We start from the raw sequence: 13556 nt of genomic DNA on the forward strand, positions 1-13556 counted from the left end.
CTTCTCTTCAGAAAAGCTTCAAATTAACTAGTACTGTACAATGAATTTTCTTCATAACTATTTGTGAACATTCACGTTTTCTGAAAAACGAATCTTGTTTCCATTGTGATCAGGCTAACTTTAAGCCAGCAGATTTGCTAAAAGTTATTGATCAATTACAGTATAAGGTAAATGTCAACAGCATTGACAAGAAAAAAATTAAAGGTAAATTCGAATCTTTAGTTTACAGGAAGAAAGTTGTAGAAAAAAATCTTTAATTTTGTCCAACTTTTAAAAGTGTTCATATGCAAATCTGGAATTCATTAATAGTATGATACAAATGCAAACTTAACAAGATGAGATTCATAAGTACAAAGGATTTTAAGAACAAAAGCTAACCTCTGTTTCTCTCAAACACCACAAAAACAAAATGGCAACCTGGTTGGGTTTTTATACAAAATAAATCACTTCTCATTCAGTATTTACAGATACAGGTCTTGCTACGTACATCAGACTACAATAATCAATTACAGTATCATGGCAGCTTTACCAGATTAATACTGTGAGAGGTATCTGAATTCATTTAAGAAATTAGCAAATAAAAATTGATTTAGGAGAGGAAGCACTAAGTCAGCTCTGACAGATAAAAATTAACTGGCCTAAATAAAACAGCTTTAAGTCATGCCAATCATGTTTGCCAATTATAAAAGGTGTGGGATACAAAGAAAACTAAGTGTTATACAGTTGGAATAGAGGGAATTTTAAAATGAGCACTATTGGCAAATGTTTATAAATGTATGGGTTTGACTGTAGCATCCTAGCATGTCAAGATGAATCAAAAAGCCTCAAATATTTTCAATATTAAACCAATTAAAGAGATTGTCCAAAAGCTCCCCTCTGGCAAGTTTTGAATAATATACAACAGTCAGGAAATGTTAAGTTACAAAATAGCACAGCACTCAGTTTTAACTGTTTAGAAGGTATTGAGTGGAAAGGCCCTAACAGCTTGGCATTAGCCAGATTTCACAGGAGTAGTATTACAGTCTGATTTTTATAGTTAGCCAAAAATCGAATAGAATGACTACAACAAACGTACAAGGCCCATTCAAGAATACAATATCCTTCTTATTTATGGCAATGGTACATAAAACAAAGCTTACCTTTAGGGTTATGGTACCTACTGCTTCAAAATGGACTTACCTCAAGGCAATCTTTTTTTTTAAATTAACAAAATGAGCATTTTTTCCAATCACCATAAAGGAAGCAAGCAAAGAAAGCAATTTGTTTTCCTTTCAGATGTCTGACTTCAGACATTTGGACAGCTTAGGTATTCAATTCCTAAGAAAAAGATTCAATGTCAAATCACAGCACTTGTGTTTCCAGACGTCGTACTTCTTTTACCACAAGATCAATATTTATAATTGGGTTAAAGTACAAGGCCCAGTAAAACAGACAGTTGCAGACAAACTGAGGAATAATGGGCCAAAAGATAGCAACAAAAAGACCCTGGGTTGACACTTTCCAGAAATGGCTCCACATTCTCTGAGGAATAGTCCTGGAAAAAAAAAAAGCAATAGAATCATCTTTCTATAGAGAAGGTATTCTAGACATCGCTATTAAAACAAATGAATGAAGAAAAATACCTATGAGTAATCATTACAACATTAATTCAATCAGTGAGATGCCACCTAGTCTACTGCATTCTCACCAATTGCATCCTATGGTTCCAACAGATGCCTTGCAGGTGTAGCTCCTGTCCTGGCCTACTCAGATAAAATACTGCTACTGAGCCACAAGAATTCAGTAGTTTATAGCAAGTTAAGATAATTGCTTAAATAGAGAAAAAAAATTATGTAGACTGTTCTCCACAAAGCCTACTCCGCCCTCCATTAGTAGAAAGATAACAAAAAACCATCCCGTCAAAACATTAACCCTCTTTTTGCCCATCCCCTCCAAGCACAGCATGAAAGTAGAGACTAATGACTGCTCATTTCTATTCTAATAAAGCAATATTGATTCCATTCATTTTGGAAGACAAATTAGAATAGTGCTTGGTAAACAGTAATTATTCCCACTCTCTAACTCTGTAAAAGGTGATTAACATCTTAAGTAAAGCCTTAATAAATACCAGTAATCTAAATTTGAGAAAAAATACAAAGAATTGCTAAGTAAACATCTTCCAAGAACTATTGTACTATACTGAATTTCCAAGCCAAATTAGATGGTCTTAATTTGCATTGGATCTTTAGCATACACTCCTTACATTAAGATTGCCATAACAGAAACTTGAAGCTTTTTCCTGGAGAATTAACATTAGCGAATTTATGGGAAGCATCGCTTCTCGGCCTTCTGGCTAAGAGAGGTGAAAACACTGTATAGTACTAGTATTCAGAATCAACAGATGTACTGATTAAAAGTCACTCAAATGTCCGTGAGTAAAATATCAATTACATTATACATTCACCAGCTGTGGTATACATTGATTTCTGTGGGCAGATTCATCTAATACTTATTCACCTTGATGGTACTGTTTCAACATGGTCATTTTAATGATCAAATTATGAAAATAACCAATTGTCACCATTTATCCCTGCCCCCCCCAAATCTTCAATAGCAACCATAAAAAATGGAAACAAACAATCTGAGCAAGACTTACTTCAGTTCCCTTCTTGACCAGAGCCTCCAAAAGGAGAATAACTCCAGAACAGAGAGCAACATGGCATTAACAATTATAAATCGTGATGTCCAATAGTGTATCTCCAACCAATCCCAAGCAAATTCAGCTATTAACTGATATGGCAAAAATGAGTACTTAACAATGAATTCTCTCCACTGTTTCCAAGTAGGATCCTTAAGGTCCTAAGGGGAAAAAATTAAAATCAATGGTCAAATTAATTACATACTAGTTCAGTTTACCTTTCATTGAAGGAAGTACCTTTGCTTCACCAAAGTTTTGCTAGCTAGTTAAATGGAAATTTTAAATTTCCATCACACAAATTTTTAAGTGAGGGTGCAAATAAGTATACTCTACAAACAAGCACCAGATGCAGATATGGGTGAGATTCCTTTCAATGAGTACTAATCACTGAAGTGTTTAAAAAAATAAAGAAAGTCTTCATTATACTGGAATTAATGATTGAGTAGGTGTGTACGCAGTTTAAGAGTTTAAAAACACAAGATTATAGAAAAGACACTGACATTTAAATCCAGGAAAGTCAATCTTTTAAAAATATACAGACGTGCACAGGAACTGCCATATCAGATTAGACAAATGATCACAGTTGCCAACTGTCACGTGGTAAACAAGCACCCTAACTTTCACAATAAGCCAAAAATCAGGTTAATCCCATTTCAAAACAAGGCCAAACAAGCCAATCCCAAAACAAGAACTCCAACACTCTGTGACTAGATCCCCCCGGCATGCCGTCTGGTACTGTGCTGGGCATGCTGGGCACTCCTGACTCTCTCCCCGCTTGCCACTGCCCCCCCCCTCCCCTTACCCCTGCTTGCCGGGAGCTGATCAAAGAAGCAACAAGCTACAAGCCCAACAAGCCAAAAAACTAGCCAATAAGCAATCACAAGCCAATTAAGCCAAAACCAAGCCCAATTACTGCATTTTTCCCCCCACAGGTTTGGCATGTCTACAAATGATCCATCTATTCCACAGTCTAGTTTCTAGTAGTGGCCATCAAAAGATATTTCAAAGGAAGGAGTAAGAAAGCCTTTGATAGGCAGTTACAAAAATAAACTTGCCCTTAAGGAAACTTTTTTCATAACTAGTGCCAGAAATTGGTTCATGTCCTGAAATTATGAGGGTTTATTCTCATTTTCCATATCAATATTGAATCCTAATACAAGCCTCAACTTTTGCCCCTGTAATGATTCAAACCTCCTTTCTTCTCTTTATGCCTATTTTATTGGATGTATTGATTCAGAATTAAGGACTGATATTGTATTCTCAATCTTAAAAGTTTCTCAGAAACTGAAGACAGTTAAGAATTGCACAGTGACACATGCCTCAGCAGAGTTTAAGTCACTGCTTCCCTGTGAAATCCATCTTTTCCCATCCACATGGGATTACAGGTCAACAGTCTCAAATATGGGAGCCTATAGTAAGGCACCTAAATTAATATTTAGGCTAATAAAATAAGTGATTTTCAAAGATGGGCACCCACAACTGCTGCCCAAGTCAATGGGAGCTGCAGGTGGTCAGCATTTCAACATGGGCCACATATTTAGGTTATCAATATTGTAGATGGGGACAGTGACACCTATGGTTAAAGTGATAGAGTGCTGGACAACCTTCCATCAGAAGGAACTGAAAACCGTCTTCTTTCTAACTTATCAATCCTAATGGTTAAAGTTTGGCTATTTTCTATTTGGGTCACTGCTTAAGACTGAAAAGGTTCAGCCATTTTCAAGGATAAGGTTAGGAAAAAATTAAGTTTTTTTTTACCAATGTTTAAACAAACAACCCAAAACTTATAAGTCCTTTCAGTGAAAAGCTCTATCATCTTCATATTTTGGAGCAAGAACCTGAAATTTGACATCACGGTCACCCTGGCATCACAGAAGTGCTGTTTATCATCCCCAAGAAAATCTCTGTTTGGCTAAGTTACAAGCCTCTGAACAATTGCTATTTACACACGCAGAAAAGGCTTGTTGTGGTTTGGGGACCAAGTTCTCCAAATACTCCTTTTGTATTGGAGCATGGTCCAGCCCAGGGCTGCAGGGACTAGGAATGACTTGCCTGCAGCTTCTGCTCTTAACTGAGCACAGACTTAGTGTATGGTTATACTGCAATGTTTAATTTCTGGTTGAGTTGATCCCCTAACAATAGAAATGTAGGTACAGCAACATGAGGGGCTGGCTGCCCCAGTACAATCCCCTCTGAGACCCTAAACATGAACAAGGGGCAACTAGTCCTTTTGCCACATGTGCAGCTGACACTACACTTCTATTTTTAGCACGCTAGCTCTGGTATGTCTCCTGAAGCTGGTAGTTATACCTTCCATCTCCAGGGGAAAAAAAAAAAGGACAAGACAGACTCAGTGTCTTTCCTGTGCCCTCAGTACTCACCCTGGTGCGGCCCAGGCAGCACCGAGGAGGAAGAGCCTGGCTTGAATACAGAGGGTTGAATAGGGGAATGGGAAGGAATAGATCAGTAACCAAGTCCTGAACCTTCAAAGTTGCTACAGAATTAAACTACATTAGCTGGCGGCAGCAGGCTGTTATCAGAGAGTGGGGAAGTAGTAAGTATTTTCAGGTGTGAATAGGCATTTATCTTAACAGCTTGTCTGAACAGTTTCAAAATTTGGTAGCAGAAAAAGGTGCTCACAGGCCAAATTTGAAGCGGATGACATTTGAGGATTTAAGGGAGGGGTGAAGGGACACAGAAGTAAAGTGGAATTGTGCTTCCAGACAGAAGACAACATTAACTAAGGAGTGGTTGTTGCCACTACAGGCTTTATTATAAATAAAATGGTTTTGGACAAAAAACGTGAAAGCTACCATCTCATTCCTTAGAGTTATTAAATATGTTTACCTATCATACTGGATAAAATCTATCATGTTTTTAAAGTAATTAGTTATTTAGAAAAATACATAGGAATCTTCAGATGAGATTTCTTTTAAAGTGCAAGCCACATGTGTTAAAAGAAGAGATTGTAGTTAACACAAAACTGATCTTTAAAATACATGCATTTGTTACTGTAGTGCCCTTATAAATTACAATGGATTACTCCAATTCAGACTAATATTTATATTTTATAAGAACAAGTTTACACATATTCCAAGACCAGTAGAATATTTTTCTTTAAGCTCTAATGGAAAGTTTTTCAAAAGGAATGTCAGTTTTTAAAATGGACTCCCAAACATTTAAGCAGTAAAGCCTAAATATGAAACTAACAATTGTTTTAAGTTGTCTAAGGGCTAGTCTACACTTACCAGCCGGGTCGACGCGGTGAGTTCGACTTCTCGGAGTTTGAACTATCGCGTCTAATCTGGACGCGATAGTTCGAACTCCGGAAGCGCCGCGGTCGACTCCGGTACTCCACCACTGCAAAAGGCGGTGGCGGAGTCGACATTGGAGCCGCGGACTTCGATTCCGCAGCGTCTGGACGGGTGAATAGTTCGAACTAGGGTACTTCGAATTCAGCTACGCTATTCACGTAGCTGAACTTGCGTACCCTAGTTCGACCCCCGCCCTTAGTGTAGACCTGCCCTAAGATGTCAAATGCAAATGAAAAAAGAAAAGCCAAGTGGAGATATTTTAAAAGTGCAAGACTTCAGAAATCTAATTAGTAATATACATAATTTAACTAGACATTGTCACTATTTGCTTTCACAAGATCTGCTCTTAAATATAGAAGTCCACATGAACAGATGGAATGCCTTTCCATTTCTGGGCAAGGAATTGCTTGGTACGTCTAGTCTCATTTACCATTGATTAATGCACAATCTACACATGGAAACAAATGTTAAAAAGTGTTAAGTTTGCAGAGTCAGGCATTCAAAAGTTAGAAAGTGCCCGTGCTGGAGTTGCCAATGCAGCTTCAATTCTGCCCCCCTCAAATATTTTATGGAACAATATTTAATTACATGGTCAAATGCTATTTTTCCCATGAGACTGCTATTTCATGCAGTGCTAATATATATATATATTTTTTAAGTCAACCTGAGGCCAAGATGAAGCATGATTTTTTTTTTTTTAATCTGAATGTCTAAAATTGCCAAACAGTAACCAATTAAGAACAGGGAGTTATAAACTGGAAGTGCTGGGCAACTTTAATAGCTGTTACACTATCAAAACCCTATACAGTAAGCTTGAGGATGAAGCGTACTTAGCAGGGAAGTTTTTTTTTTTTTAAAGCTATTATAAGAATGATAAGCAACGTGCTATGCATATTTGAAAAGTAAATTTTAAATACAAATGCTTAATTTAAAGCAATTGGCACAATGATAAATGTTTTAAACACTTACTAATAGTTTTGTGATAATATCTTCATATTCATCTTCTTGCACAGGGCATATTGTGTAGATGAACGGTAAAAATATTTCTGTGTAATCGAACAAGTATAGATACAACATACTGAGTCTTGGAGAGCTCTTTAGTGCATACAGTAGGAACAGTGACTTTCCTGGATTTACTGCCTGAAATGAACCAGAAGGTTAACAGTGAGACATACTATTATGAGAAGTCAGCTTTAGACTTTTCTGAAGTATGTTTATTTTGCTTTACGCAGTCATCGCTGAAAAGCATTTAGCATTGACAAATGTGACAAATCAAGTCATTAGTTTTTAAACTTAACAGTTTGCACACAGACTACTTCCCTGCCTTGCCTTCTTCTGAACTTTATGATTTTCTGGGCTTTTGTTGTGCAATATGCAACAGTACCTTTTACAGTGGCATCCATTGCCATACCAGTCACATGAATCCTGTTTTTCATTCACCTTTGAGAGATTTTATTTGCATGTTATTCCTTGCACTGTATTCAGACACTTATTGATCCCATTCTAAAGAATTAGACGTTTCTTTGTAGTTGCCTAAATAGTCTCTGAAAATATCTATTCTAAGTGACACACTACATTACTTTATAAAATTTACCTTGTATTCCCAAAGGTTCTGTGGTGGTTTAACTCCCAATGTTTTCACACGTTCCAATTCCATTATGATGGCTTTTCTATGGCTACTGTTCTCTATATGATAAGGAGTTTTTGTGAAATCTTCGTCTGTTATTGTTAGTAGAAGCCTACAAAATAAAATATTTCAGAAGGGTAAATACTGACAGCTCACCTCTTCCGTAACAGACACTATTTTAATTCTAACATAGTAACGAGACACTGAATCACCTTTAGAAATTATGTCCCATACCATACACTTTTAAACATACTAAGCCCCCAAATCCTATAAAATACCTTCTATGGTTTTATCATTGACAAGCTTGAATTAAAATCTTCTCTTACTCATTTTGTCCCCACATTTGGCAAACAAACAAGTTTTAAGCCAGGCAAGCCAACACAGCTTCCCTTTTATTCCTAGAGCTGTGCTCACACAATAACTATAACTAACTAACACCATGCTATAAGACAGGGGTCGGCAATCTTTCAGAAGTGGTGTGCTGAGTCTTCATTTATTCACTCTAATTTAAGGTTTTACGTGCCAGTTATACATTTTAACGTTTTTAAACGGTCTCTTTCTATAAGTCTATAATATACAACTAAACTATTGTTGTATGTAAAGTAAATAAGGTTTTTAAAATGTTTAAGAAACTTCATTTACAATTATATTAAAATACAGAGCCCTCCCGGACCAGTGGGCAGCGTGAGTGCCACTGAAAATCAGCTCGTGTGCCACCTTCGGCACCCGTGCCAGAGGTTGCCTACCCCTGCTATAAGATAAGCCACTACACTTAGATAGGATCTTATGTTTTAAATCTGGGTTTCATGAAAAGAAATCTGTTCTGTAATTTTAACTGGTTGTGTATCAATTTAGGATGGAAGAGTTATCATCTACTGGAGCACCAAGTTAAGAGGAAGCGTGAGGGAGAGGAGAGGAGTCCAGAGAAAATATTTCCAAACAGAGGAGAACTAGAAGGTACATTGGGGAGGAGCAAGTCAGTGTGCAGCAGCACTCAAAAAAGCCAACAATGTTAGGAGCTGTTAGGAAAGGGATAGAATAAGACAGAAAATGTAATGCCACTATGTAAATCCATGGTAAGCACACACCTTGAATACTGTGTGCAGGTCTGGTCACCCTGTCTCAAAACAGAAGTACAGAGAAGGGCAACAAAAATGATTAAGGGTATGGAACAGCTTCCATACGAGGAGAAATTAAAAAGATTTAGACTGTTCAGCTTGGAAAAGGGGGGATATGATTGAGGTCTATAAAATCATGAATGGAGAATGTGAATAAGTAGTGTTATGTACCCCTTCACATAATAAGAATATGATAAATTAATAGACAGCAGGTTTTAAACAATAGGAAGTTCTTCACACGATGCACAGTTAACTGTGGAACCCATTGCCAGGGGATGTTGTGAAGACAAACTATAACTGGGTTCAAAAGTGAATGAGATAAATTCATGGAGGATAGGTCCATCAATGACTATTAGCCAAAATGGTAAGAGATGCAACCCCATGATCTGGATGTTGCTAAGCCTTTAACTCCAGAATCTGGGTCATTCGGTAACTGTCCAAATCCCTGTTGTAGAGACCTAGTAACATTTTACTTATAATCTTTCCTGACTACAAGCTATAAAAACTGTAAAACAAAGAAAAATCACATACTTAGTATTGACACCCATTATTAGAATTATGTCAATTAAATTGAGGGTTGAAACATCCTTTGGTACCAGAATGTTTGATCACCTCGGACACACGATCTTGACATTTCATTACATATATAGTATGCAAAAGGAAGTCTATCCAATTAAATGGTTCTATTATGGCTGCTCTTGTCAGTTTGAGATTGTATTTTCCTCACCTTCCATTCACTAATAAAAATCTCTCTCTATACAGGGAAGCCCAAGGACCCAGCTGTTCTAGCCAAAGAATCACCTCTTCAGGAGTCCATTTAGCAACAGGTTTGTGGACAAGAAGATCATCTTCATATTCTCTGCTGCTCCAATGATACCCAAGCAAAACCACCTACAAAACAGCCAACGGATTCTTTTGGAATGTAGTATAAACATCATTGACTAAGTTTGGATCAAATCTTTGAAAGTCTTGCAGGTTTCATGAGGTACACTCAAATACCACAACAAATACAAATTTGAGTAAAATCTCCAAGTTCTCAACTTCTCCCACCCCCATTTATTATCCATCCACAGTTGGCACTGAAATCTATAGTTAACACCAACTCCACCACTCCCCCCCAAAAATATATATATTTGTCATTACTTTTCTGGAGCACTTAAATTAAATGCTGATGGTGTTTGTCAATGATTTAAAACCATCAAGATGGTTTTCCATGTTTATCTGGAAAATGCATGGGGATGAAACTTACTGCCACACAAGTTAAAGCTGTCAGAACTCCAGAGAAAAACCCCCCTCCTCGAGGATTAATTCTTCTCACATTTGGAGGTGCAGAAATCTGATCATTTCCATGTTTTTGGAAGGCTTCAAGGCTGTGAGCTACATCACTGTTTTGCTGAATGTCTTCTTTTCTCTGTTCAATGGCATCAGGAAATAGCTTTTCAATAGCATCCCTGGAGAAACACATATCAGTCACTACAATATTTCACTGAGTCTATCCAAGTCTACAGCACCGAGAACTAGGCCTCAGCTGCAAAGCGTATTTTACAGCTTATTAGTTACATATTAAGTTTTGAGTGAAAGGAGGTTTAGGCAATCAACTTTTAACTAAAGTTGAATAAAAGGTTTTTGAACACAGACATTAAATTTAAGGTTCACTATAAAGAAATATGTGACAAGAAAAACTGAAGTTTATACAATAACCACTATTCTAAATTTAGATAGTCAGGATATACCTTAGTACTTCTGAAAGACAGCTAATAGGTTGTTATTCAATAGCAGTGGCCAAGTCCAACAGTGAAGGCTAAAATCAACAGTGTAGACTATTTAACTGAATATTGTTTACACAGCTCAGAAAATTGCTTTCTTAAAAAATGCAATAAAAGAGGTTGTATGTAACTCAAAACACCAGCAAGTACTTAATGAATCAATACTTCTAGCATTGTGCTGTAATGAGACCAGAATTTATTCCAAGGAACTAAAACAGTACTCGCATTAATACCACTGATCATTCAAAACTAGAATTATTTCTAGTTGTGATATGTTGTTAAGAACTATTAAAAGTGAAGGGGGAAAAATTAAGGCATTTAAAAAAAAATCTGAAAAGAAAATTCAGAGATCCACTCCAAAATACAGAAGTGATTACTTGAACAGTTCAGAACAATTACATATTGTGAGAGACTGCAAGCCTTAAAGTCTGCAAGAAAGCTCTGATTACAGAGTGGTTTTAAAAGTATATAGCAAAAAACAAGCAACAATGTATGTGTCCTTGCTTTTAGAAAGACCAAATAGATGCATTACAATCACCTGAGGACGATGTTGACCTTGGGGAATCCTTCCCACTTTTCTCTGCATTCTGGACACTCATTCTTCTTAGAGGATACCCACCACAAGGCTAGGCAATGTCTACAGAAACTATGACCACAGTTCAAGGTGGTGGGATTCACCAGAATATCATAACAGCAGTGGCAAGAGAACTCACTAACTGAAATCAGATGGCTGATCTCAGGAGCAGCATCTGCTTTAACTTTCAACTTCTCATTCTCTCTTTGTAACTTCACATCTTCCTCCATTTTCCCTTTGTGCATCAGATCACCAGAAAGCACACTCCAAGTCTTTAAATCACGCGAGGCATTAGTAATTCTGCAAAACAATGAAAAAGGCAATTATTTTCTCCTTAACAAAACCTAAAGAAGTATTAGAAGCAGCATTAATACAATGACCAAATTTTCCATGTGACATGTAACGTTATATCCTCAATGTTTTAGCTCAAATTCACCAATTTTTTTTTATCATTTTGCTAGAGTATCAACTCTAGCAGATGTAGCATCACCTTCTACCTTCTCTCAGTTATAATACATCCAGTACAGACTACAATAAAAAGCAGACTCTGGATGTACCCAACTAAAATAGCTGAAACCCTAAGTCCTTGTCATTTTCTTGCCCTTCATTTATCTTCAGATACAAACTAACCAACACCACAACAAAAATCTGTAAGCACTTGCCAAGACAAGATCAAAGGTGAATTTATTTTATTTTAGCAAACTATGTATTTAATCAAATCACCATGTTAAGCAACACCTAAAAAGTTTAACCTAAAAATATTGCATATGTGGTATACTATGATCAAATTTCCTCTGCCCAGTCTTGCCCTGCACATTCCCATGTAGAGTCCCCAGCCTCCTACAGAGGCAGACTCCATAAAATAAATGTAGCTCTGTGCAAGGGCTGGCTAGTATAGACTTCAGTGCAGAATAGGGGCCCAATTAGCTTCCCTAACAATGATTAGATGGTCACAGTTCAACGGGGCACATATCTCCCCAGCAAAAACAGTGACTTTAATTTTCTACTGTCTCACCATTTCAGAAGACCTATTCTATTGAGGTAAAGTTCAGTGGGAAGATCAAGCACTCAGATCTATTTCGGGGGGCGGGGGGATTGGGGTGAGATCAAACAGATTGCTCAGATTACCAGTCATCTTTCACATTTTATTTGTTCAGGTGCTCTTCAAGTTTTCTTCATTTGCTGCATCAATAACTGCAAATAGACATGGGCGTCAGCGCAGGGCCTCAGGCAGCAGCACAAGGGCCGGGCCTTGGGGTGCAGACAGCGGGCCGGAGGTCACAGCTCAGCCAGGTACCGCGGCACGGCCCGCGCGTGGAGCCCCGGCCCCTGTGAGGCAGCGGCCCGCAGCCCACCTACCGCTCCCCGGCCCCTCACTCGGGGGCGGCTGGGCTGAGCCTGCCCTGCCTGGCGCCCTCTCGCGGGGACTCCCCCCTCCTCGGAACCAGGAGCCTCCTGGCGGGGGCACGTGCAGCCCCCGAGCACAGCGCAGCCCCGGCTCCTACGCGAACGGGCCACGGCACCGAGGACGCGCTCGGGGCCCGCCCGGGCAGCGGCGAGGCCAGGCCCTGGGAAACCAGCCCCCGCCCGGCGCGCGCCCCGCCGTCACTCACTGCTCCTGATGATCTCCATCCCCGCAGCCCGCACCAGCCCGGCCGGAGCCCCGCTCCGCAGCGTCCTAAACCCGGCTCCGCCCGCGCCGAGCACTTCCGGAAACAACCCTCCGCCCCCGCCGGGCACGTGAGCGGCCCCACGCGGGAGGCGGGCGGGGACAGCTGCCATGTTGTCCCTGGGGCGCCCGTGCGGCGGGGCGGGTTTAGGGGTTTGTGTTTAGCGGCTTCGCAGGCGCAGCCGCGCTCGAAGTTCCGCAGCGCGAGCCAGGCGGCTGCCGTACCCCCGGCTCCTCGGGGAGCCGCAGCCCACGCAGCGGTACCCGCAGCCCTTCTGCTGGCGGCATCGCGATTGATAGAGTTGCACCCCGCGGATTCCCTCAGCCCATGGCGCCCTCCCGGGTCCCTTCCTCCCGCCCCCATTTAGCCCTAAGCCCCTCACTTCTCCCTGAAGCTCCGGCTTTTGCCCTCCCAGGATCCCCAGGCAGGACTCACACCTGACCGCCCCTGTCTCCACAGTGGCTGCAGGGTCCCCTTCATTTTCAGGTAAATGAGGGGTTTGCTATAAGAATATTTTACATTGTTATTTGTCTGCTGAGTGTCCTTATCGAGGTACAGCAGAGGAACTAGGCCCAGAAGTAACAAAGACTCACGTGAGAACCCTTGCCACCTCAGGGCACAAAGAGGGGGGCAATACAGAAATAAAAATGGGAGACTGGGACATGTCATTATGCTGGAAGTGGTTCCCACGATCAGCAGGTGTGCTTTATACAGGGAGTGAGTGCCCTAAGTGTATGGAAGCTTGATCGAATGAAGGGGCTGACCCAAAAAAGGACAAACCTCAAGCATGAGCAAAGTTAAGCCTTTGCA

The 13556-nt window shown here is 39.8% G+C and overlaps 1 protein-coding gene across 2 annotated transcripts; it reads right to left on the reverse strand.

Moving 5' to 3' along the window:
* Positions 1 to 233: 233 nt before the first annotated feature.
* BFAR (bifunctional apoptosis regulator) lies at positions 234 to 12841 on the reverse strand. 2 transcript variants are annotated; one of them, XM_044981191.1, is made up of 9 exons: positions 12690 to 12784; positions 12205 to 12270; positions 11041 to 11376; positions 9986 to 10187; positions 9464 to 9627; positions 7586 to 7730; positions 6961 to 7131; positions 2636 to 2838; positions 234 to 1534 (listed from the first exon to the last, which is right to left on the reverse strand). In XM_044981191.1, exons 3-9 carry the CDS (start codon positions 11319 to 11321, stop codon positions 1342 to 1344), a joined length of 1359 nt encoding a protein of 452 aa, XP_044837126.1. In that variant the 5' UTR covers positions 11322 to 11376; positions 12205 to 12270; positions 12690 to 12784; the 3' UTR covers positions 234 to 1341. The 2 variants fall into 2 exon arrangements, with proteins under 2 accessions (XP_044837126.1, XP_044837127.1); XM_044981192.1 differs by lacking the exon at positions 12205 to 12270 and having other exon boundaries at positions 12690 to 12841.
* Between the last annotated feature and the right edge of the window lie 715 nt (positions 12842 to 13556).

Source organism: Mauremys mutica, chromosome 11 (assembly GCF_020497125.1).
Source record: "Mauremys mutica isolate MM-2020 ecotype Southern chromosome 11, ASM2049712v1, whole genome shotgun sequence".
Lineage (NCBI taxonomy): Eukaryota > Metazoa > Chordata > Testudines > Geoemydidae > Mauremys > Mauremys mutica.

Coding starts and splice junctions, on each gene's coding strand:
- BFAR (XM_044981192.1), bottom strand. CDS start 11,321: ATGCACAAAGGGAAAATGGAGGAAGATGTGAAGTTACAAAGAGAGAAT. Junction 9,628..9,985: donor CAGCTTTAACTTGTGTGGCA/GTAAGTTTCATC, acceptor GCTGTTTTGTAG/GTGGTTTTGCTTGGGTATCA. Junction 7,132..7,585: donor AGAACCTTTGGGAATACAAG/GTAAATTTTATA, acceptor GGTTCATTTCAG/GCAGTAAATCCAGGAAAGTC.